This window comes from Chlamydomonas reinhardtii, chromosome 1 (assembly GCF_000002595.2).
Source record: "Chlamydomonas reinhardtii strain CC-503 cw92 mt+ chromosome 1, whole genome shotgun sequence".
In the NCBI taxonomy this organism is placed as follows: domain Eukaryota; kingdom Viridiplantae; phylum Chlorophyta; class Chlorophyceae; order Chlamydomonadales; family Chlamydomonadaceae; genus Chlamydomonas; species Chlamydomonas reinhardtii.
In genome coordinates this window covers 3,127,702-3,147,686 of record NC_057004.1, presented here as the reverse complement: position 1 = coordinate 3,147,686, position 19,985 = coordinate 3,127,702, and the positions used below count along the sequence as shown (strand labels likewise).

General features: G+C 64.1%; 4 protein-coding genes across 4 annotated transcripts; 2 read left to right on the top strand and 2 right to left on the bottom strand.

Annotated features, from left to right (window-relative positions):
• Positions 1–9: 9 nt before the first annotated feature.
• On the bottom strand, positions 10–4,681 carry CHLRE_01g019650v5 (uncharacterized protein). Its single transcript, XM_001689449.2, has 9 exons — positions 4,475–4,681; positions 4,108–4,314; positions 3,789–3,875; positions 3,385–3,537; positions 2,766–3,147; positions 2,349–2,601; positions 1,800–2,072; positions 562–1,321; positions 10–425 (listed from the first exon to the last, which is right to left on the bottom strand). The coding sequence occupies exons 1-9, from the start codon at positions 4,560–4,562 to the stop codon at positions 271–273; spliced, it is 2,358 nt and encodes a 785-aa protein (XP_001689501.2). The 5' UTR covers positions 4,563–4,681; the 3' UTR covers positions 10–270.
• Positions 4,682–4,801: 120 nt separating this feature from the next.
• On the top strand, positions 4,802–7,172 carry CHLRE_01g019600v5 (uncharacterized protein). Its single transcript, XM_001689895.2, has 4 exons — positions 4,802–5,065; positions 5,398–5,615; positions 5,961–6,052; positions 6,248–7,172. Exons 1-4 carry the CDS (start codon positions 4,918–4,920, stop codon positions 6,447–6,449), a joined length of 660 nt encoding a protein of 219 aa, XP_001689947.1. The 5' UTR covers positions 4,802–4,917; the 3' UTR covers positions 6,450–7,172.
• Positions 7,173–7,791: 619 nt separating this feature from the next.
• Positions 7,792–14,414, top strand: CHLRE_01g019550v5 (uncharacterized protein). Its single transcript, XM_043058449.1, has 7 exons — positions 7,792–8,495; positions 8,644–8,893; positions 9,270–9,391; positions 9,543–9,691; positions 9,825–10,068; positions 10,188–10,499; positions 10,628–14,414. The coding sequence occupies exons 1-7, from the start codon at positions 8,493–8,495 to the stop codon at positions 12,875–12,877; spliced, it is 3,330 nt and encodes a 1,109-aa protein (XP_042928363.1). The 5' UTR covers positions 7,792–8,492; the 3' UTR covers positions 12,878–14,414.
• A 5-nt stretch (positions 14,415–14,419) lies between these two features.
• Positions 14,420–19,511, bottom strand: CHLRE_01g019500v5 (uncharacterized protein). The gene is made up of 9 exons (XM_043058448.1): positions 19,245–19,511; positions 18,869–18,945; positions 17,834–18,164; positions 17,493–17,661; positions 16,751–17,282; positions 16,371–16,502; positions 15,982–16,107; positions 15,617–15,772; positions 14,420–15,302 (listed from the first exon to the last, which is right to left on the bottom strand). Exons 1-9 carry the CDS (start codon positions 19,321–19,323, stop codon positions 15,141–15,143), a joined length of 1,764 nt encoding a protein of 587 aa, XP_042928362.1. The 5' UTR covers positions 19,324–19,511; the 3' UTR covers positions 14,420–15,140.
• Between the last annotated feature and the right edge of the window lie 474 nt (positions 19,512–19,985).

Genomic DNA, 19,985 nt, shown 5'->3' with positions numbered 1-19,985 from the left:
GGTCCCCTGAGGATGCCAAGTGACGGTTTGCGTTGTCATTCCTTACAACAGTCATCAGCCGTGTCGCGGGCGCCGTCCGCGGCCTCTCGTTTTTAGACCTGAATCCGTCATTAGGTTGCAACCGCTTACGTCCAGCACCTCCGAAGCCTTTGTAACAGGGCTGGCCAGCATGCCTGGCCAGAGCTCAATCCACCACTCAAACGCCTCGCTAAGTCGCTGGCTTGCTGGCCCTAGACACAACCGTCAATCCCTCACAAGGCCCACCCACGACTAAGCCACGCTGCGCCCGGGGGGCACGGGCGGCAGAGGTGGCGGGATGCGGCTAAGGTCCTCTTGCAGCACCGTGTCGATGGCCGCCACCAGCTCCTGCGGCGGCGCCACCGCCTGCATCAGCGCGCCCAGCCCGGCCACCAGCCCGCGCCGCACTGCGAATATGGATGAAGAGGCCAATGACCAACGGCGCATGATTACCGGTAGAAAAACTCAGGATGCAGCAATTACGATGAATATACGCCTGGTCAAAGCGCGTCCCTGAGCAATGCAACCTCATCCTGGCCGCACCTGCGCCGCCGCTGCTGTCCTGGCCTGCGCCCCGCTCCTGTCCCTCCCGCTCTTGCTCCCCCCGCAGTTGCTGCCGCTCCGCCCACTGCACCGCCTTCTGCCGCGCGCCCAGCTGCCCCAGCCGCACCACCGCGCCCGCCACGTCGTAGCGCGGCGCTGAGGTGGGGCCGCGCACCGGCACCAGCAGCATGTAGCCTTGCGGCAAGAGCGCCAGGTCCCTGCTACTGACACCACTGCTGGCGCGCCCACCACTGCTCGCGCTGCTACTGCCAGCTGCTGCATCAGCGTCCGGGCCGGCGGCGGGCGCCGGTGGACGCTCGCCGGAGGGCAGCCCCAGCGCGGCCAGCAGCGGGCCCGGCGCCACGCCGACAGTGAAGTCGATTGTGTCGGTCATGAGGTCGGCGCGACCCCACACCGCCAGCCGCACACCGCCCGAGCCCGGCGGCTCCGACGGCAGCACATCCGTCACTGTTGCTGCAGCCCCTGAAGCCGCGGCGGCGTCCGTTGCAGACCCTGGCGCAGCCGCTGAGCCCCCGCCAGAGGTCGTGGTGCCGCCAGTTGCGGCGGCGGCGGTCCCGCCCAGTCGCATGTCCACGCGCTGCGTGCGCAACTCGCCACCTCGTGTGAAGTGCACGCTCATGCGGGAGAGCGAGAGGGACGAGCTGGCGCCGCCGCCGCGGCCCAGGCCTCGCAGGCCCAGGTCTGACAGCAGCTGCAGCAAGTTGGAGGCGGGGCCCAGCTCCAGCGTCACCGGCGCCATCTGTGCGTGCGCACACAAGAGCGAAAAAGGCATGGATCATAGCTCGGGTGGCGGTTACGTGTGTGCATGTGTGTGTGTGTGTTAGAAGAATGAAGTCCGCCCGTGTCGTGAGTGTGTGTGTGTGTTAAGTAGCACGAGGAAAAGAAAGCGCAAAGAGTGTGCGTGTGTGTGTTTAAAGAACCCAGACGGCACCAGATCTACTTGCCGCTCTCGCTCGCGCGTATGTGTGTATGTGTGTGTATATTTGTGTATGTGTGTGTGTGTGTGCGTGTTTGTATGTATGTGCGGTTGTGTGTGTATGTATGTGGTCATACACCACAAAACGAAGCCCGTATGTACGTGTGTGTTGCGTCTCATGGGAGGTTGGGATAACAACGCACGCGCGGCGGTGTATGACTGTAAGCACCTCCCAAGCTGCACTCGACGCAAGCAGGGAAGCTGACCCACCCGCCCGGCCCCAGCTCCAAACCCCACCCACCTCCACGGTCGCGGCCTGGTACGGCAGCCTGCCGCCATCAGGACTGAAGCTCGCGCTCAGCCGCCCGCCCCCCGCTCCTGCCGCGCCGCCGCCGCCGCCTCCCGCGGCGCCCTGCACCGTCACCACGCTGTCCAGCAGGGGGTTGGCCGCTGCCAGCCCCAGCCGCGTGAGCGCCGGCGTGAGGTCCAGGCTGGCGGTGGCGGGCTGGTGCAGCAGCGTGTGGTAGGGGCCGTCCCACAGCCGCATCTCACCCACCAGGTGAGCCGAGTTGACCTGCAGGGGCGTAAGGATGGTGGGGTGTTTTCGGGGGGTGCAGGCATCAGCGGCGACGCGGAGGAACGCGACCCGGGAGGCCATGGCAGCAGCAGCAGAAGTAGATGCAGCGCGAGCCAGGGTACGGCAGGGCGGGAGCAGCAAGGAACATGGACGGCACAGGTAGGACCGCGGCAGGACATTTTACCGCGGCACGGTGAGGCTACCGTATCATGTAGGTCAAGCACGGCATACTTTGCAGTTTGCACACACGTGCGCAAGACGTTTCCCGCCCACCTGCATGACCCCCGGCTTGTAGTCACGCGGCCGCCGCAGCACCTCCGCCGGCGGCCGCACCGCCACCGCCTCCGGCCCCGCTGGCGAAACCGACGCTACCGCGGCCGCCGTGCCGCCTGCAGCCCGGCTGGAGGTTGGGGAGGCGGCTGCGCCCAGCGCCCAGCCCACGTCCTCGCCCACCTCCTCCGCCCACTCCCTCAGGCACTCCTCGCCGATGGCGCCAGTGATGTGCACCGAAGGACCCAGGATTTGCCTATGCTCGCAAAAACAAGCAGCACGGCAACCGCGCAATACCGCAACACACACGGCGGCAAGCGTCTCTCTCTGTTCTTGCTAAACCACCCCATTCCGTCTTGCTTAACAAACAAACATACGCGCCCCCGCCGCTCCCGCTACGCCGCCTGCGGCCCCGCTCACCTGATCTCCTCCGGCACCAACAACATGGCATCCGCCACCACCAGGTTCATGCGCCCCAGCCGCACGTCCGCACTCAGGTCCATCTTGGAGTTGATGCGCGCCAGCACCTCCACCAGACCGCCCGGCTTCTGGCCGCCCTGGCCGCGGTCGCCCGGCTTGCCGCTGCCACCGGACACCGGCTGGCCCTCTGATGGCTGCTGTGGTGGCTGCTGCGAAGACGGCGGCGCCTTGGGCGCCGCTGACGCGGCAGGTGGCGGCGGCGGCGGTGCGTTCAGGAGGCCCACCTTCTCGGCCCAGGTGATCAACTTGAAGTCGCCGAGCTTGGTGTCGTAGACGGCGTTGATCCAGGGTTTGGATATGATGAGGTTGTAGCCGCGGGAGCCTACGTCGGGGCGAGGAAGCAGCAGGCAGCACACAGACCGGGGCTGAGAGGCTGAGCGGCGCGAATGGGGGCGGAGTGGGCGCGGCGGCCTGAGGCTGGCGCAACAGGCATAATTCGGCGTGTTGTCCGCAACAACGTCAACTCTTTCCCGCCAGCGCCTTTAGGCAGCCGCTTCATCATCAGGAATCCTCACATCCGCATGCAAGCACGGATGCACGCCCAAACAGCCACACGCACCCGTCAGCAACTGCCACAGGCTGGCCGACGTGGACACCTTGTTGAGGTGCAGCAGAATCTGTCCGCCGCGCGGGGAGTCGTACACCTTGACGCAGCTCAGCTCGTTGCCGCCGGACCACCACGACAGCCGCGCCTCAGCCACTTCCACCCGGCCTGTGGAAAAGCACAACACGAGTCGTGAAGGGGAAGCAGCGGAGGCGAGTCAACCGTCATCCTAGCGTGCAGTCATGTGGTATAGGGAGTCACGTCAGAGGGCCTACCAATCGGCCATTCCGCTACCTTGCACTCCTGGCTGACCCAATGCTGTCAGGCATCTGGAACTACTGGTGGTGCACGTAAGCCCACGCGAGCAACCCACGCCAAGGTATAACAACCCCGCGCCAACCCGCCAAGCCACGCCCCACCCGGCATGTGCTGGTTGATCAGCTCCATCGCTTGCTGCAGGCCCCACTGGGTGGACAGCGCGGCGGGCAGCGCCGCCACCGACACGCCTGTGCACACATCGGCACCGGCAGGCACGGCAGTGGCAGAGCACGTCAGGCCATGACCAAGGCTGCACACATGTGCATTACGCTAATTGGTCACCAGCGCAGGTCCGTGTTTGCTAGATTTGCACACAGGCCGAACCTCAGGCACGGGGGCTCCGTCCATCACAGGTCTAACGGCGTGCCACTGACCACAGGCCGCAACCGCCCAGCTTGGCGGCCAGCAGGGACCACCAACCTGCCGCGACTGCCACGCCTGCGCACACTTGGAGGCCTCGCCACCACAGCGGCACACTCGGCCGACCGCCACCGCCACTGCCATCAGGTTCGGGTCCTACGACATGAGCGGGGCCACGAGGACCGCCGCCACCGCCACCGCCACCGCCGCCGCCGGGCGGCGATCCAGCGCCACTGGCGGCCCGCCCTGACGCCCACTGTCGCCGGCCTAGTGGAGTCACCGCGTATGACAAGGTGAAGGAGGTCAAAGAGACAAAGCCAGCAGTTGGTATGGGATGGTGCTAGGTCTCTGAGCGGGATTTGAAGACGACTCCAGTTTGCGGGGCGGCAACACGGTGTGTGTCGGTACCGGAAGGCCCGCTCCCTACCTGGCCGCACTGCGCCGCGCCATCCATGCAGTTTGGCCCCGGCTCCACTGTTCACATGTCGCGTGAAGGATCGCCCTAGCGACTGCATCGTCGAAGGGTTTGCGCAACTGTAGTGCCAAAGCGGAGACTCATGTCGCCATCAGCACCTGCTGTCCTGCACTGGCCGTCGTGATAGATGCACCTGCACGTGTGTAATGCTTGATGGTGTAGATGAGTTGTTTGGGGCTCAAGAATGTCAGAAGCCGTTCCATGAATCATGTACATGATGCATGCTTCAACGCAAATAAGGAAAGTGCATCAAGCCTTACTGTATTGTTTAGATACACACCATAATAACTAAGAGCCGTCTGAAACCGCTCGACGACGGCAAAGCAACAGCCCCCGACACTTGCGCTCTCAACCTGCGATAAGTAGGCCTCAATCGTGCATTGTTAATTAAATTGATGCAGCTTCAATCCTCGAGCCGCTTGGGGATGCGGACCCGGGCGCAGGGTGTCCAGGCGCGACAGGGCCGGGTGTGCGTGGTCCGCGCCCAAGCTGCAGCCCAGACGTCGCAATACACTCGTGTGCGCCTCAAGACACGATCTGACTGTAAGTAAATGTCGTCGCTGGCGTTTCGGGTTGTGGGACCACAAACGCGACCCACATCTGCAGTGTTGTTGCCATCAATAGTCTGGCTTCGACCGAGAGTCCGAGACGCCGCGACGCTTCCTGGAGGGCAATACCCAGAAATCGAGTCGCTTTCTTACAGTTGTTGCAGCAGAAAACCGGTCTCCCGCGTCCGGCTACCTACCGAATGTCCCGGCACTCGACAGTCAAGCTCGCCCCAACCTCCACACCCAGCGCACACCCCAGTCTCCATTGCTGCCTCAACTCCTCACCTTCCAAAACCCCCTCCTTCATCCACGAATGTCACGCCTCAGGCGAGCTGGCGGTGAGCTTCTACCCGCGCTTCAAGTACAACGCGGTGGGCGGCGGCGGCTGGGGCACGGTGACGGACTTGGGTGATGGCAAGCTGCACCTCAACTTCGACACCTCCGTGCTCGTCATCCCGGACATGTCGTACCGCACCGCCACGCTCATGGGTCTGCTGCCCATGCCGCCGCCGCTCAACATTGCCATCAAGCCGGTGTCCCTGGAGGTGGGTGGGCTGGAGGTGGGTGGGCTTCTGTTACGGGTGCAGCTGTGGACCTGCCTATCACCCGGGCCCTCAAGCGGGCGGGCTGCGTTGTGGGAAGTGGGCGGTGGCAGTGGCGGTTTGAGGCGAGGTTCAAGGGGCGGGTTGCATGGGGCGAGGGCAAGGCAGCACGGCCCAGCGTGATGGCCAAGTGATACATGCGAGCATGACGGTGGCGGCTGGTGCAGGGGTGTGTGGGTGGAGAATGGGGACACAAGCTGAATGGCGTTGTGCGCAACACAGCTCTCCAGGTAACCGGTGGGTATCTCACTCGCTGCCCTTGTTTCGACTGGACCATTACGCCAACAGGGCATCCTGGACCAGAACACGGGGGAGGTCAACCTGAACTTTGAGTCCGACTTCTATTTCACGGCGGGGCCACTGCCGTACCAGCCGCCCGGGTAAGACTGGGTTGGACTGGGCTGGACCCCGGGTGATCGCACGCTCCTGCATTCCCCGCATCGGTAGCAGGTAGCCGCCACCTTTGCGCTCACAGCCAAATCCACGCAGCCGGCAGCCCCCTGCCGGCCAAGTGCGACACTCTTCGGGTGTCCATCTCCACCTCACGACCATGGCGCCCCCCCCCCCGCCTGCAGGCTGAAGATCCGCACGGTGCTGACCACGGAGACCACCAAGGGCGCGCACCTGACGGCGGCGGGGCGGCGCATGGTGAGCAACAGCGGCGTGCTGGTGGGCACCGCCACCGTCGACCGCGTGGGCGACCTCTTCCTGGACAACTTCCTGCAGCTGCCCAACGACGCACTCGCGGTCATGGCCTGCGAATTCATGTTCGAGTGAAAGGAGGCGCAGCAGGGCCGGTGGAATGCGCTGTGCGACCTGTGCTGTTCCGGCATGCACAGCAAGCAGTGCGCTGATGAACGCACTGCGTCCGGCTCTTGTTATTCGCCCGGAGGCGAGGGCAGCAGCAGCGGCAATGACGCAGGGCTACCAGGCGAGCGGATAGAGGGGGCCCGTGCGTCAGTAGGAGGTGGTGTGAGGTAGGGATTGCGGGCTGATGGATGAGAGTGAGTGGCGTGCGGAGAGACAAGGCGCGAGAGTGAGAGAGGAAGCGAGGCAAGATGCGCAAGCACGTGTGGCGGGATGTAGCTGGATGCTGGGAGCGGCGCTTGCCCACGTGAGCTGTCCCCTGCTGGGATGGAGGTCGGTGTAAACTCGTACTGCCTTTGAAGGTTATGGAACATTTCATTTTGCGGTGTGGTTATTGGTGTAGGGCAAGGGGCGGTGTGTTGAACTCTATGTGTCTTGACAAATCCTGGGGGCTGGGGCCCCAACTCAGGCCCGGCTCTCATGCTCCTAGACTTTTACGCATCAATAAGGTTACAAGGCCTTGTGGAGTTGTGGGCTTGTGGCCGGGGGGCGGGGGGTCATGCGGGATAGGGCGCATCCGCTTGTGAAGCTAAGCGCCGCTCTGCGCCTTTCCCTTCTCACACCGCAATCCCCATGGTGTGTCTTCAAGTCTCCGCCCTTTTGGCTGGAGTCACGTTTAAAGTCACGCTCCCGGCTGAATATTTCATGCGCCGCTGAAGTTCCACTTGTCGCAGACGAAATTCGCCGCTAAAGTGGGACGGCTGCGTGACTAAAACGAATGCAACTATGCAAGCGCATGAGGATCAATGAGTAAGGGACCTCAACAAGTGAGGCCTCGAGGCATATAATATCAGCCAGTATTGGGGAGTTCTGGGGTTTCTCGGTGTGGCCCATCGGGCCCTTCTGTTGCCAGGACCATTCTCCCACAACCGCCCCCCCTCCCTCCCCCTCGCCCCCCGCAGACCGGTGGACACCAGATGTCCGAGGCCGCACACTGATGGAGGCTGGATGCTGGTGGAGGGAGTGAGGGACATGGCGGGGAAGAGCAGCGCGCTGACACGGCGGTGCGGTAGCTAGAGGGTCATGGCGTCCTTGATTTGCATGGCTCAACAATGCCTAACACATTCAACGGCACTTCATGGACGCATTACATGGCTCTATTGGCGACGACCGCACTGTGTCGGTGTAGCGCGCATTTCTACGGTGTAGATATGCCGCGCCCCTTTTTAGAAGCGGGTAGAGACAGTGGATGTCTTCATGCTCAGGCCCACTTGAAGTTCCACTTTGTCGGTAATGTATGATTGACGTTATGCTGATAGAACATATGCCCTCCGTTTTCATGAAGCACACGGGCTCCACACTCCGCCAACCGGCCAAAGCTACCTGGCCAAATGCTACCTGACCTTTTGGCGCGGGCACGGGCATCGTTGAGGGCGATGCAGCCAATCCATTAAGCAATGAGAATAGTATTGCTTTAGCACGTCTGCTGTCGGGGGCATGCCGGGGAACAAAAGGTCGGCCGGAGGGCGCATCTTCTTGGTTCTGCAAGATGCCGATTGAAGAGGTGTTCGCTAGCTGAACGTGGCGCCTTTCTACATCAAACACACGTTGCATTGACTCACAAACCTCTGATAGCCTGCTGCGCGAGCGTTGTTGACTGCAACGTTACACTTGCGAAGACGCCTGCTTGTCCGACGGAGCGCCTCAGCCGCCGCAGCAGGCCGTTTTGCTATTGCCACACAGTGCATAATTAGCCTACATACCTGGGCAAAGCTGAAAAGCAGTCTTCTGCCAAGCCAACCTAGGATTATTCCAATTAGTGAGCGCGGACCTAGACTTTTGGCTTTTGCTAGGCGTCACGCCGCTTTCTACGCCAACTGAGCAATCGATACTGCTTCAACCAGTCAAGTTTGCTCGCGGCCCGAACGCCTGCTCGACGGCGCAATGCTCAGTTGACACAGCCAGCTACAGACCCAGCGGCGTCCCTGGCGGATTTGCGTTATTGTAGAAAACATGGTGAGGTCGAGGTTGGCGGTTGCAGCTTGTGTCACGTCGAACTTCCGGGAGCCCTTCCCCTCCCCGCCTTCCAGCCCACTGCAGCTGTCCCCACCACAATGAACATACCACGCCTCCCTGACTCGCCCATCCCGTCACACATGCGCAGGGTAACTGCATATCCCCTGTTAGCGCGCCTCTCTTTGATGCCATCAGCGACGGCAAATGCGAGGAGGCGGTGGCGGCCCTGACTGAGTGCCCCGCGCTCGCGGCCAAGCGCGCGTTCCCCGGCAAGCGTACGCTGTACCACGTGTGCGCAGAGCAGGGCAGTTTAGATGTGCTGCGCCGGTTATGTGAGCACATATGGAAGACAGTACCGGACAACCACGGTTCTGTCTCAGACAGGCTGGCGTCTGCAGGTGCGTGCGGAAGGTGACCAGACTTCCCAACAAACGTAGTGAACGGGCGAGAACAGAGTTCCGAGTTGCGGCGACATGCTATTCTCAATGCCAGGTCCATGCATGGATATTCATTCTTGGGCCCCTTCCCATTTCCAGTCGCCCCTGTCGCGTGGCTCGTCAGTGAGATTTGAGTCAGTACACGGGGTACAGCTGCGCCTCTCACATATTCCTGGGCCCTGCCCGCCCCACGCACCTGACCCACACATACGGTACATCGCCAGGAGGCCCCGCCCACACCTCCTGCACTTGCACCATTTTCCCGCGGCACCTGCGTGCAGCTGACTCACACACATTACTAAACCGCCTGCTGCGCCCCGCTCCTGCCCCTGCACAGGCCCGGCCTTCCACCCCGCCATCCAGGAAGTGGTGAATCGCACGGACGAGTCGGGGCTGACGCCACTGATGCTGGCGTGCAGCGAAGGCCACCCGCGCGTGGTCGAGTACCTGCTGTCTCAGGTGCGGTGCAGCGGCTGCTCCTGAGGGAGGCATGGCTGTTGGGCAGGGGCTGGGGGCTTCACGGCAGGTGTTACCGTAGCCCGCTCGGGTTATGTCGCTTTGTTGCGAAGCTTGGCGTGGGCCCGCTGCCTTGCGGTGCCTCCTCCTGCAGGGCGCGGACGCGTGGGCGTGCGACCGGCTGATGGGCCGCGCCGCGCTGCACTTTGCGGCGCGGGCCGACCACGGCGACTGCATCGACGCACTGCTGTCCAGCCCCTACGTGCAGCTGGTGGGCAAGGCGCGCGGCCGCACCGAGTGCAAGTGAGTGCTTTGGGGGGGTCATCAGGCGTGGGTGGGGCTGAGGTGGGCCAGGGCGGGCCACAGCGCAGGGCTTTCCGGACCTGCGCTCGCCTGGGCAGTTGCGTGACGCAACGGCCGTTCCCGCCCCTCGCAGGCTGGTTGACTTCCCCTCGCACTGCGGCCTCACGCCGCTGCACTACGCCGGTGTGTGCGTGTCGTCACTGGACGCCGCGTCCGCCCTGCTGCGTCACGGCGCCGACCCCAACGCGCGCTGCTGGCAGGAGGGCATCGACAACCTGCTGCAGATGGAGCCGGGCTCCACGCCGCTGCACTCGGCCGCGAGGAACCACAACCTGCCCTTCGCCATGCTGCTGCTCAAGTACTGGAACACGAACCTGGTGCGTGCGCGCGTGTGGGCACGGAGCTCCCACTAAAAAAGAAATTACGACAGATAATACAAAATACAAAAAATGTGCATTATTTACTGTTATTGTTGCTCGTGTTTTCGCACGCGCAGCGGCACCTGGAGACCACCGACCCGAGGGTGGTCGGTAACCGCTCCGGCGTGCGCGCCTACGAGTTGCCGGGCGCGCGCGCCAGCAAATCACTGCACCGCGTGCTGGACCCGGCGACGCCCATCTCCGCCATCTCGGACCCGTTCGGCGAGGGGGACGTCGCAGCAGGCGCCGCCGCCTCCGCCGCCATCAAGGCGTCGGTTGACGGCGCCACGCTGCGGGTGGCACCGCACGTGGCCGCGCCACTCTCCATGCGCAAGCAGCTGCTGCAGCAGCGGCGCGGGCATCCGGGAAACGCGGGCGAGGCGCGGCCGGTGAGTGGGCGCGGGTCCCGGGGCTTTGAAGGGAGTGTGTTTGGGCTGACAGGGCACGCATTGATGCCCCTGGCTCACTATCACTAAGACCCGCCACGGCCTTGTCTTTACCCCATTTCCCCCTTCAGAGCTCGGGTGACTCGGCCGCGTCTGGCGGGAGCAGGAGCAGCAGCGCCAGCGCGGGTGCCAAGCCGGGCAGCGCCGGCCACACCACGTCAAGCGGGCCGGGCTCCGCCGGAGCCAACCAGTCAGCCAAGGCCCCGGCAGCCAAGGCCCCCGCGCCTGCTGCCAGGCAGGGCCCAGCGGCAGTCGGCTCCACGCCCTCGTTCAAGGTGCCGTCGCTGCCGGACTGGCACGCCGGCACCGCCAAGGCACCCGAGCAGGCTGGCGCGGCTGGCGACGAGCAGGACAATCAACAACAGCTCACAATGCCGCCGGGCTGGGAGGACCTGTTGCCGCAGCAGGGCCAGGCCGCCACTGCCGTTGCAGGGGCTGCCGCCAACGCCGCACATCCCAACGGGCCGGCTGGCCGGCGCCCCGATTTCATCAGCGTGTACCGCAGTGAAGAGCTGGACCACAGCGACGGCGGTGACCAGCAGCGCCTGGCGCGCACCACGGCTAAGCCGGGCTTGGGGCAGGAGGCGAGCTCGTCTCTGCGCGGGACGCCATCTAAGATGGCACTGGCGCCGCCCAACCCGGGCGCACTGCACAGCCCCACCGGCAACAGCAAGGGCGCCCGCGCGGCGCTGAGCCCGGCCCCGTCTCTGAAGAAGCTGGGAAGCAGCAAGCGCATCAGCCCCTTCTCACCCGGCAGCATCTTCCCGGAGGCGCCCCAGCAGCATCAGTTGCAGAAACCGCCGCCGCTCCAGGCACAGTCGTCGGGGCTGCTGCGCCACGGGTCGCTCCCGACGCAGGCCGGTGCCGACCCCTCGGGCCTGATGTTGACCGCACCGGAGCGGACGACCCCGACCCGTCACAGCCACTGCGGCGGTCCTCAAGCACACGGCGAGTCTGCTGCTGCGCCCAGCGGGCGCTGCCCCGCTTCCCCTGCCCGCGCCGCCGGTGCTCGCATGAGCGACTCCGGCAAGCCGGGGCGCCAGAGCGGCCCGCTGCCGCGCCCCAGCAACCCGCACTGCAGCACCCGCAACAGCGACGACGCCGGGACGTTTGCTTTCAGCAACATCAGCAACAGCACCGGCGGCGGGAGCAGCGCGGGCGCCGGCACCGCTGATAGCAGCCGCGTGCCCTCGCCCGACCTCGAGCTCATTCCACCGCCCAGCGCGGGGGAGACTGCGGCCTTCAGCAGCCCCGGCGGAGCCGCCGCCGCCAACTGCCGCACCTCGTCCGCGACGTCTAGCTACTCCGGCTCCTCTCCGCGGGCCGGCTCTGGGTCCGATGCCCGGCGGCGCTCGATGCACATGCCGCCGCCGGCCCTGACGCTGTCACCGAGCGGCAAGGCCAGCGGCGACATCCGCGCTAGCTACCCTGCTCCGGGTTCGGCCTCGCCCTCCGCGCTGGGCAAGAAGCTTGCGAAGAATCTGTCCCGCAAGCTGTCTTATGCGGCGGAGGCGGTGGTGAACAGCATCAAGGCGGAGGAGCCCGGCGCCTGCGGCTGGCAGGTGGGCCGCGTCAGCGGCCATGGCGGCCCGGGCGCAGCCTCGCCAGGTCTGCGGACCAGCTACAATGGCGGCGGCAGCATGGGCCTCCGTGCCAGCGCGTTGGCCTCGCCTTCCAAATCGGTGCTCACTGCCTGGTCCGAGGCGCCCTTGGCGGCCGACGTGAGTGCCGGCGGCAGCAGTAACGCCGCACCCACCTCGGGCTTTGGCCGGTCGGATTCGCTCAACCGCGCCGCCGCGACGGCGCTGTTCGCCGCCCCCGCCAGGATGCAGTCGCGGTTGGAAACCGTGCCTGACTTCACGCGCGACAGCCACGCCGAGGACGCGGTGCCGGTGCCGATTACCATGTTTCCGCACCGGCACGAGGACCTGCAGCCCATCGCGCGCGGCGACGCGGCCTTCGGCCGCGTCAGCACCAGCTACAGCGGCCAGGGGAGCGGGCCCGCCGCGCCGCCGCCGGCCAGCTTCGCCCGTAGCAGCAGCCAGAGCCGTGTTGCCATGAGCAGCGTGAGGGCGCCGGCGGCGCCGCTGGAGCGCGAGCAGCTGCTCGTGCCCGCCGATGACGCGGACGCCGCGGGCGGCGGCCTGGCGAAGCGCACCAGCCATGCCGCACTCCGCCTGGCGCCGCCCTCCCCGGCGCCGCCGCCAGCAACATCCCGCGGCGCGCGGCTTCGCGGGGCTAGTGACTTTGGTGGTGGCGGCAACGGACCCGCTGCTGCGCTGTCGCCCTCTCGCAAACCGTTGGTCAGCCCCGTGTGGTGATCGGCATTTGTGGTGTATTATTGGCACGTTTGCGCTGTCAAGCTATACTTATTAACGGGCTGGGTGTCAGCGGGTGGCAAACCTAGCGTGGTGAGTCAGGGCCCCAGAAAGGGATGAATCCTTTGTACTCGCAGTAATGTGTGGGTGGCGTACCGTATGGTCAGTATTTTGTGGGGGCTCCATGCGTACCTGCATTTTCCATTTGGAAACCCTTCTTCAAGACCATCAACAAGCGCGTTACTCGAAGCAGCATTGAAAGTAGGGGCGCTCTCACGTCGTGTGTACCTGTATGCCCATGTGCACGGGTAAAAGCGAGAGACCCCACGTATCCCCGTTGATCACTTCACAAGCAGACCAGAGCATACAGAGACGCCAACATGGGAGCTGATGCCAATAGGCTGTGTGTTTCCGTTGATGTGTTGTTACGGGGAGGCAAATGCCCCTCTCATTGTAGTGCAACAAAGCGTGGCATGTGTGGCGTGGCGTGAGGCATGTGCACGCCTGGCATGCGCGTCGTTCCGGCCTCGAGCTGACATTGTGGAGAACAAATTGAAACGCACATGGAGCATGCAAACTCCTGACAGGTGCATGCCGGTCACACAGAGTGTTTTGGTCGTGTGGCTCTGGTGCGGCTGTGGCATCGACGTGATGCGGGTTGGGGCGCGCGTGCGATGCGACAAGGAGGTGTGACATTGATGGCTTCTGGCTACACAGGTACTACGGACACTTAAATGCGACCACTACCTTTAATTGTTTGGGTTGCGAGATGCGCTAGTGCACAGTTGCGGGCTTCCCGGCTACTTTGAGAACCTAGAATGAGGCTGACCAAGCCCTACCACACCTGTGTGCGCTTCGAGGTTATACACTGCGATGACCTGTGGCTGGACCTCAACTGTGTTTTGTGATCACCTCTTCATCCGAGTGCTGTTGAAGATTTCCCGGAGGCCGGGGTTCAGCTAGGACACGCAGGGGTTAGCAGAGCTTAGCATAAGCGTGGATTGACGCTCTGCAATGAGATTAGCGCCACCGGACGCAAGGGCCGCGCGCCCACGCCTATATCCCCTCGTCGGTGTGGGAGTGCTCGGCAACTGGTGGCGATGGGCAGGGCCATACATTCTGATGTGACAGTGTGATGGTGGCGCCTTGGGTTGTGTCGCAGCATTGCGGAGTTCCCCGGCACGCGCCAGAGACTGAACACCGCAGGGAACCACGTGGCTCATGCCGGCATAACATTGCGCAGGAGGTGCGAGTTCAGATTGTTGGTATGTGCATCAAACAAGAGGCCGTGAGAGGTGAGTGTAGGACTGATGTCAGACCATGATTAGCACTGAGCGGGCCTTGTGCCCCGCAGCGTCCCTAACAAAGGATGTCCCTTCCTGGTCTGTGACGGTTTGAAGGCGTAAAGCAGCCGCACACTGCTGACTGACTGGCGAGTTGACTGATGTGCTATTGCATGCATACAAATAAACTTACGTAGCAGACTGCTCACGCAGATTACAGACGTCACAACGCAGACGGTGTGTAACTGGGTTGCGTCCATACCATACAATGTCCCCGGGCTTCAAACGCAACTGCATTATGCCAGGGCTGCTCTTGCAGTTGCGCGTGCTGCGCCCGACATCCGTCGATGGCGCCTTGGCCAGACCTATCCCAAAAGCCCCTCTGTCTCACACTGGCACACACTCTTGCCTCTCTCCGGCGTTCGACCAGTCGCGCGCTCATGCACTGCCGTTGCCAATTGTTTGCCATCTGCTGGGGTCTGGGAATCAGCCGCACCCTACGGGACTACACCGACCTAACTTACCACTGTCCCATCGCACACACACACTCATGCCTCTCCCGCGTACACCGCAACTTGACTAGTACCGCACCGCCACGACGCATATGGCATTCCAGGGCATTTCACAAATTGTTGTGACTGTAGCGGCGTCATTACCCTTCCAGTGCTGCGCCGGCATGTCCTCCACCCTATCGCCCGCCACTAGCACAGCAGCTCAGCACAGCCGGGCACAGTAACTCCGTGTTTATGGAGCCGTTCGCTGCCGTACTTGTTCACACCTTGCAGCGCACGTTGCAGGCAAGTCAATGAAGCAGTGATCACCATCCAGCCGCAAGGCCAAGCTCCAACGTCCCAATCCCGCAAACTAATCAAACCTAGCGCCCTAGCTATCCACTACCTAGCCGAGGTCCAAGCCCCGCCACCCTCACCAGTTAGCTCTCAACCCAATGAAGCTTTTCCTTAGAGCCCTAGCCTGCTGGCTGCCTAGCTGTCATGTCCCGGACACCCCAGTAGCTTGACCGTCTTGTCGAAGCTGCATGTCGCCAGCAGATTGCGGCGCGGGTCGTAGTCCACGTCTCGCACGTTGATCTTGTGCGGCCGGGCCGTGTGCACCAGCCGCCCCGAGCCCAGGTGGAACACACACAGCTGTCCGGAGCGGGGCGGGGCGTGGGGGCGGGGGCGGGGGCAGGGGCGGGGGCGGCACACCTCAGTCGGGCACGGCAGAGGCACAGGCAGAACGGGGTCGCACGCGCGAGGAGAGTGAGGCCGCACGCAGAGGGGTATGGACACGGGGCGCAGGCCGGAGCAGCGCAGCGTTGTTTCGGCCCGTGCACACACGCGTGCAAGTGCTCATGCACATGCACATGCACATGCGAACTGCGGCTCGCAGTCGCTCTGCATGCAGGCACCCTGCACACGAGCAGCAGAGCCGCCGCATCACAGGCCGCCGCAGCACGCACCTGTGCGTTGGCGCCGGCGGCGTATATGTAGTTGCCGTCTCGGTGCCAGGCGGCTGCGGGCTGCGGGAACTGGTCTGTGGGCAGCCCGAACACCAGCCGCAGCACACTCCAGTCCGAGGTGCGCAGCACCAGCAGCCGCGGCGTGTCGGTGCACACCTGCGGGGCATGCACGAGGGGTGAGGACGGCATGGTGTTGGTGTTGACGGTGTTGGTGTTGATGGTGTTGGTGTTGGTGGTGTTGGTGTTGGTGTTAGGTGGTGGGCGACGAGGAACTGCAGCAGCAGGAGGCTGGGCGGCAAGCGCTTGGTTGCCTTGGATCGGGTGTTGGACTCGACTAACAGCACCAACCGTCCACCCGAGCTCACCAGCAGAAACCGGCCGCATGGCGAGGGCAGCAGCTGTTTGGGCGTGAATGACACGTGGTCGTCACCCGCCTCGTTCATGTTGACCAGCTCCTCGCTCACAGCGCCGCCGCCGCCGCCAGCTCCGCCCTGCAGTACATGCAAGCCCGGCCGAACGCGTGCATATCACGAGCTAAGCCGCATGCCAGGTTCCATGCACGCGCCCGCACAGGGCCCGCACAGCCGCCACCGCCGACTGCCGCTAGTAGCAGTTGCTGAACCGCGCAGACAGCCAACCGGGTGCTCCCCGTGGGTGCTCCCCACATGCGTATTCATGTGACCTTCTTTTACTCTGAGCCATACACGTGATGGGCGCAAAAATGCCGCCCCTCCAACCTGCCGCGCCCCCTCACCGCCGCTGCTGCCGCTTCCAGCAGTGCCCTGCAGTCCACCAGGCGGAGGTAGTTGCTACCGCGCACGGCCACAGCCAGCCGGTAGCCGTCAGCCAGGAAGGCCACGTCCGTCACAGCCGCACCGTACGGCACCTGGAAAAAGGGGGCATGCGTGCTTGTCATTGGGTGGCATGGGCAGCATGGGTGTGTGTGCATGCCTGTGCGGGCGCAGGTGCAAGGGTGTATACTGTTATACGTAGGCGAGCGCAGACAGGCCTTGGTACTGGACTAGAGGCCGGCGCAATGCCTCTTCCAAACAGGCGCAAGCGAGTCACGCTGCCGTGTCCTTGCCATGTGCCACTCCTTGCCGCCCCCACCCAGACTCCGCCTATCCCGCCCACCTGCTTGACCAGGCTCAGCCGCCCAATGCCCGCTGCCTCCACATCCTGCAACGAAGCTAGGTCCACGCCCCCGCCCGCCACCCGCCCGCCCCGCGGTTGTCGCCGCGGTGCCGCGCTCTCATCCAGCTCCTGCCCCGCACCGCCCGCCGCCGCCGCTGTTGCAGCGGCCGCCGCCGCCTGGTCTAAATCCAGATCCAAGCGGTGTACGGACACGGTCTCGTCCGTGGATCCGCTCGCCAGCAGCAGCGGCTGCACGCCCGCCGCCCCCGCTAACCCTGCCGCCCCGGGTCCCTCGGCCGCCGTGGGGCTGGAGGCGGCGGTGCTGCCGCCATCCGAGGCCGTGGCGGCACCGCTGGTGGCAGACGTGCAGGTGGCGGCGCAATCGGGGCTGGCGGCGTCGGCTGCCGCCCAGGCCACGCGCACCACGTACTTGGCGTGTGCCTGCACGGCCGCCAGCACGGCGCCGGTGGGGCCGTGCAGCACCGTGACGCGGCCGTCCATGGCGCCCACAGCCACCAGCGGCAGGCCCGAGCTGGGGGCAGGAGGAGGGGGAAGCGGAGGGGTTGAGAAACACGATCGCCAGTGAGGATTTCTGGGGGAGGCTACGGTGAGTAGGAAGCTTGTGCGGCCATCGCCCACACGCCCTGCGCTTCCCCTCGTTCGACGCCAGTGGGTGCCGTAATCTCTCTGCTCCCACCCCGGCTGCCCCCACCGCCCCCGCCGCCTGCGCCCACACACGCACCTAAAGGACGGGTGCAGCGCCAGGCACAGCAGTGCCGCACTGCCCACACGCGCCTCCCACACCACCTCCGGCTCACTGTCGCTGCCATCGCCGCTGCCGTCGCCTTCAGCTCCTGCCCCGGCCCCGGGCGCGGACTGGGATAGCGCCACGCAGCGCACAACGCCGTCGCCTGTAGCCAAGTCGTCACAACCCTCAAGGTCAGGGCTCTCAGCGTCGGCACTAACAGGGTCAGGGCTCTCAGTTCTAGGGCTTACGGTAGTGTGGGCCTCAATCGGCAGGGCCTCACCCGGCCACCCGCCACGCCCAGATTCCCGCGCCAACCCACATCCCAACGCCCGCACCTGCCGCCGTGATGACGCGCGTCCTCGCGCGCCCCCCCTGGCTAGCCGCCGCCGCTGCCTCTGCCGCCGCCTGGCCTGGTGCCTCCGGCACGAGCCTCACCGCGATGATGTTGCTGCGGTGCAGCTCTACCGGCACGCTACCCACCACCTCCCGCGCGTAGTCGTCCGCGCCAGCCCGTAGCAGCTGCAATGCCTCCTCCTGCCGCCGCCGCCGCACCACGCGGCTCACGCGCTTGCCGGCGCCCCCGCCGGCCTCGCCCTCGCCTTCCTCATCCTCCTCGTCCAACAGCTCCTGCTGCTCCAGCTTCTCCTCCACACGCCGCCACACCAGCTGCGCGGCGGCACAGCGGCACAGCAACCCTTGCGTTACAGGTCTGTAAGCGGTCGCCAGCGTAGGGCCGCCCTACCCATGCATTCGGACTTGACGCAGACGACAAAAGCCTACGGCAGAGCGCCTCGTGCAGTGTTTGCGGCGTGACGAGCGGGAGACAGGCCGAGTGGGTCATCTGGTCCTTTGAGGGATACTGTGATGGACGTGACACAGAACCCTTTCACGCGATGCGATGTGCGTGGTGCATTGCAACAGGACAGCGTGCATGGTTGTGTGACACACACACACACACACACACACACACACACACACACACACACACACACACACACACACACACACACACACACACACACACACACACACACACACACACACACACACACACACACACACACACACACACACACTTGCACTTCTGCTCTGCCACTGCAAACTGTTTGCCGTCTGCTTGAGGGTATGGGCATCAGCTGCACCCTACGGGACCTCGCCAACCTGCCTTGAACCCTGTCCCATCTCACACACACACACACACACACACACACACACACACACACACGGAATTGTTCCGTTTGTTTGTGTTTAACACACACACACACACACACACACACACACACATTTAAGGATACCGTGCAGCTCCTATCGTTCCTGGCAACCACATACGGTAAAGCACCCACCGGTAACCCGACCGGCTGCCATCCCACCTGCATCAGTTGAGAAGCCTCGGGCAGTGACGTGTCATCATACAGGCGCCCAGTGGACCTCTCCAGCGCGCGCAGGGCTGCAGGATCACGGCGTTTTGGCATGGAACTCAAGGGCAAGGCGGGGGAGTGGCGTGTGACAGGCAGGTGACGGTGCTGCGCTGTCCTGACCCCAGCAGCTCTCCCACACCCGCCCCCAATCACCCACCCATCACCCCTCACAGCTAACCGGCTTATCAAGTCACGAGTTGCCAGGACATGTGCGTGCCTCAGTCTTAAAGGCTGGCCGAGGCGCTACGCCGAGCGGCTGTAGGCCCATACTTGGGCCGGGACGCCATTACCGCCGTCCCGCCACGAACGCGATCGAAACGCGACTTACCATCATGCCAGCCATTCTCATGCAGCCACTGCAGCACCATGAGCTGAGCCAGGCGGTCTGGGTCTAGCTCCTCGGCCATTTGTCGCGAGGAAGCTTCGGTTCAACCAAAAGCGCCTTCGCCAGGCCCAGACTAGAAGTATAATACCAGAAGCCTTGTATTTGTATACTTTGTGCGCCCAGTAATGCCTTTGCAAGGAAAGCCCGATGATTCCCGTGCCCAGTTTGCGTGCGGAGACGCGTTCTCGCTGAGCCGTGTTATGAGTGCATGATCATACGCAAGCAGCTTAGCATGTGCGTCAGACAATGATGATCCCAGGGGCCTCTCACAAGTTCATTCCTGCCGTACATGTCGCCGACCAGCCCACACCCCGCAGGGATGGCTGGAAATGGCATGGCAGCGCTGATTGGGAGGCTATAAGGAGTGTGACTGCAGCCTGCGGGGCAGGGGTGTGTGGTTGGGCAGCAACTTAGTTGTGGTTGGCGGGGGTTCCAAGTTTGGGGCGGCGGCCTGTGCCGACAACTAAGATTGGGCCGGGGGGCCGTGTCAGGTGCGGCCGGGGCCCCCGCGCGGCAACTCAGATGCGGTCCGACGCCATTGAAGATTGCGCGCGGGGGAGGTAGCCACAACCTAGTTGCCCGACATCAGATGGGATATCCCCTCAGAAAGGAGCTTAGGAGAACACAGGACGGTCGGGGGATTCACAGGATGGTGAGTGGATGGCGGGCCGGGTGATGGCGGTG

What these genes read in the sequence shown, in the direction of transcription:
- CHLRE_01g019650v5 (XM_001689449.2), bottom strand. Translation starts at nt 4,562, where the DNA reads ATGCAGTCGCTAGGGCGATCCTTCACGCGACATGTGAACAGTGGAGCC. An exon ending in AGGCGTGGCAGTCGCGGCAG is followed by an intron (nt 3,876 to 4,107) that starts GTTGGTGGTCCC and finishes ATGTGTGCACAG; the next exon opens with GCGTGTCGGTGGCGGCGCTG. An exon ending in ACCAGGCCGCGACCGTGGAG is followed by an intron (nt 1,322 to 1,799) that starts GTGGGTGGGGTT and finishes GCGCACGCACAG; the next exon opens with ATGGCGCCGGTGACGCTGGA.
- CHLRE_01g019600v5 (XM_001689895.2), top strand. Translation starts at nt 4,918, where the DNA reads ATGCAGCTTCAATCCTCGAGCCGCTTGGGGATGCGGACCCGGGCGCAG. An exon ending in TCAAGCCGGTGTCCCTGGAG is followed by an intron (nt 5,616 to 5,960) that starts GTGGGTGGGCTG and finishes TTACGCCAACAG; the next exon opens with GGCATCCTGGACCAGAACAC. An exon ending in CTGCCGTACCAGCCGCCCGG is followed by an intron (nt 6,053 to 6,247) that starts GTAAGACTGGGT and finishes CCCCGCCTGCAG; the next exon opens with GCTGAAGATCCGCACGGTGC.
- CHLRE_01g019550v5 (XM_043058449.1), top strand. An exon ending in AGACAGGCTGGCGTCTGCAG is followed by an intron (nt 8,894 to 9,269) that starts GTGCGTGCGGAA and finishes GCCCCTGCACAG; the next exon opens with GCCCGGCCTTCCACCCCGCC. An exon ending in AGTACTGGAACACGAACCTG is followed by an intron (nt 10,069 to 10,187) that starts GTGCGTGCGCGC and finishes TCGCACGCGCAG; the next exon opens with CGGCACCTGGAGACCACCGA.
- CHLRE_01g019500v5 (XM_043058448.1), bottom strand. Translation starts at nt 19,323, where the DNA reads ATGGCCGAGGAGCTAGACCCAGACCGCCTGGCTCAGCTCATGGTGCTG. An exon ending in TGGAAGCGGCAGCAGCGGCG is followed by an intron (nt 16,108 to 16,370) that starts GTGAGGGGGCGC and finishes CATGTACTGCAG; the next exon opens with GGCGGAGCTGGCGGCGGCGG. An exon ending in CCGCCGGCGCCAACGCACAG is followed by an intron (nt 15,303 to 15,616) that starts GTGCGTGCTGCG and finishes CGCTCCGGACAG; the next exon opens with CTGTGTGTGTTCCACCTGGG.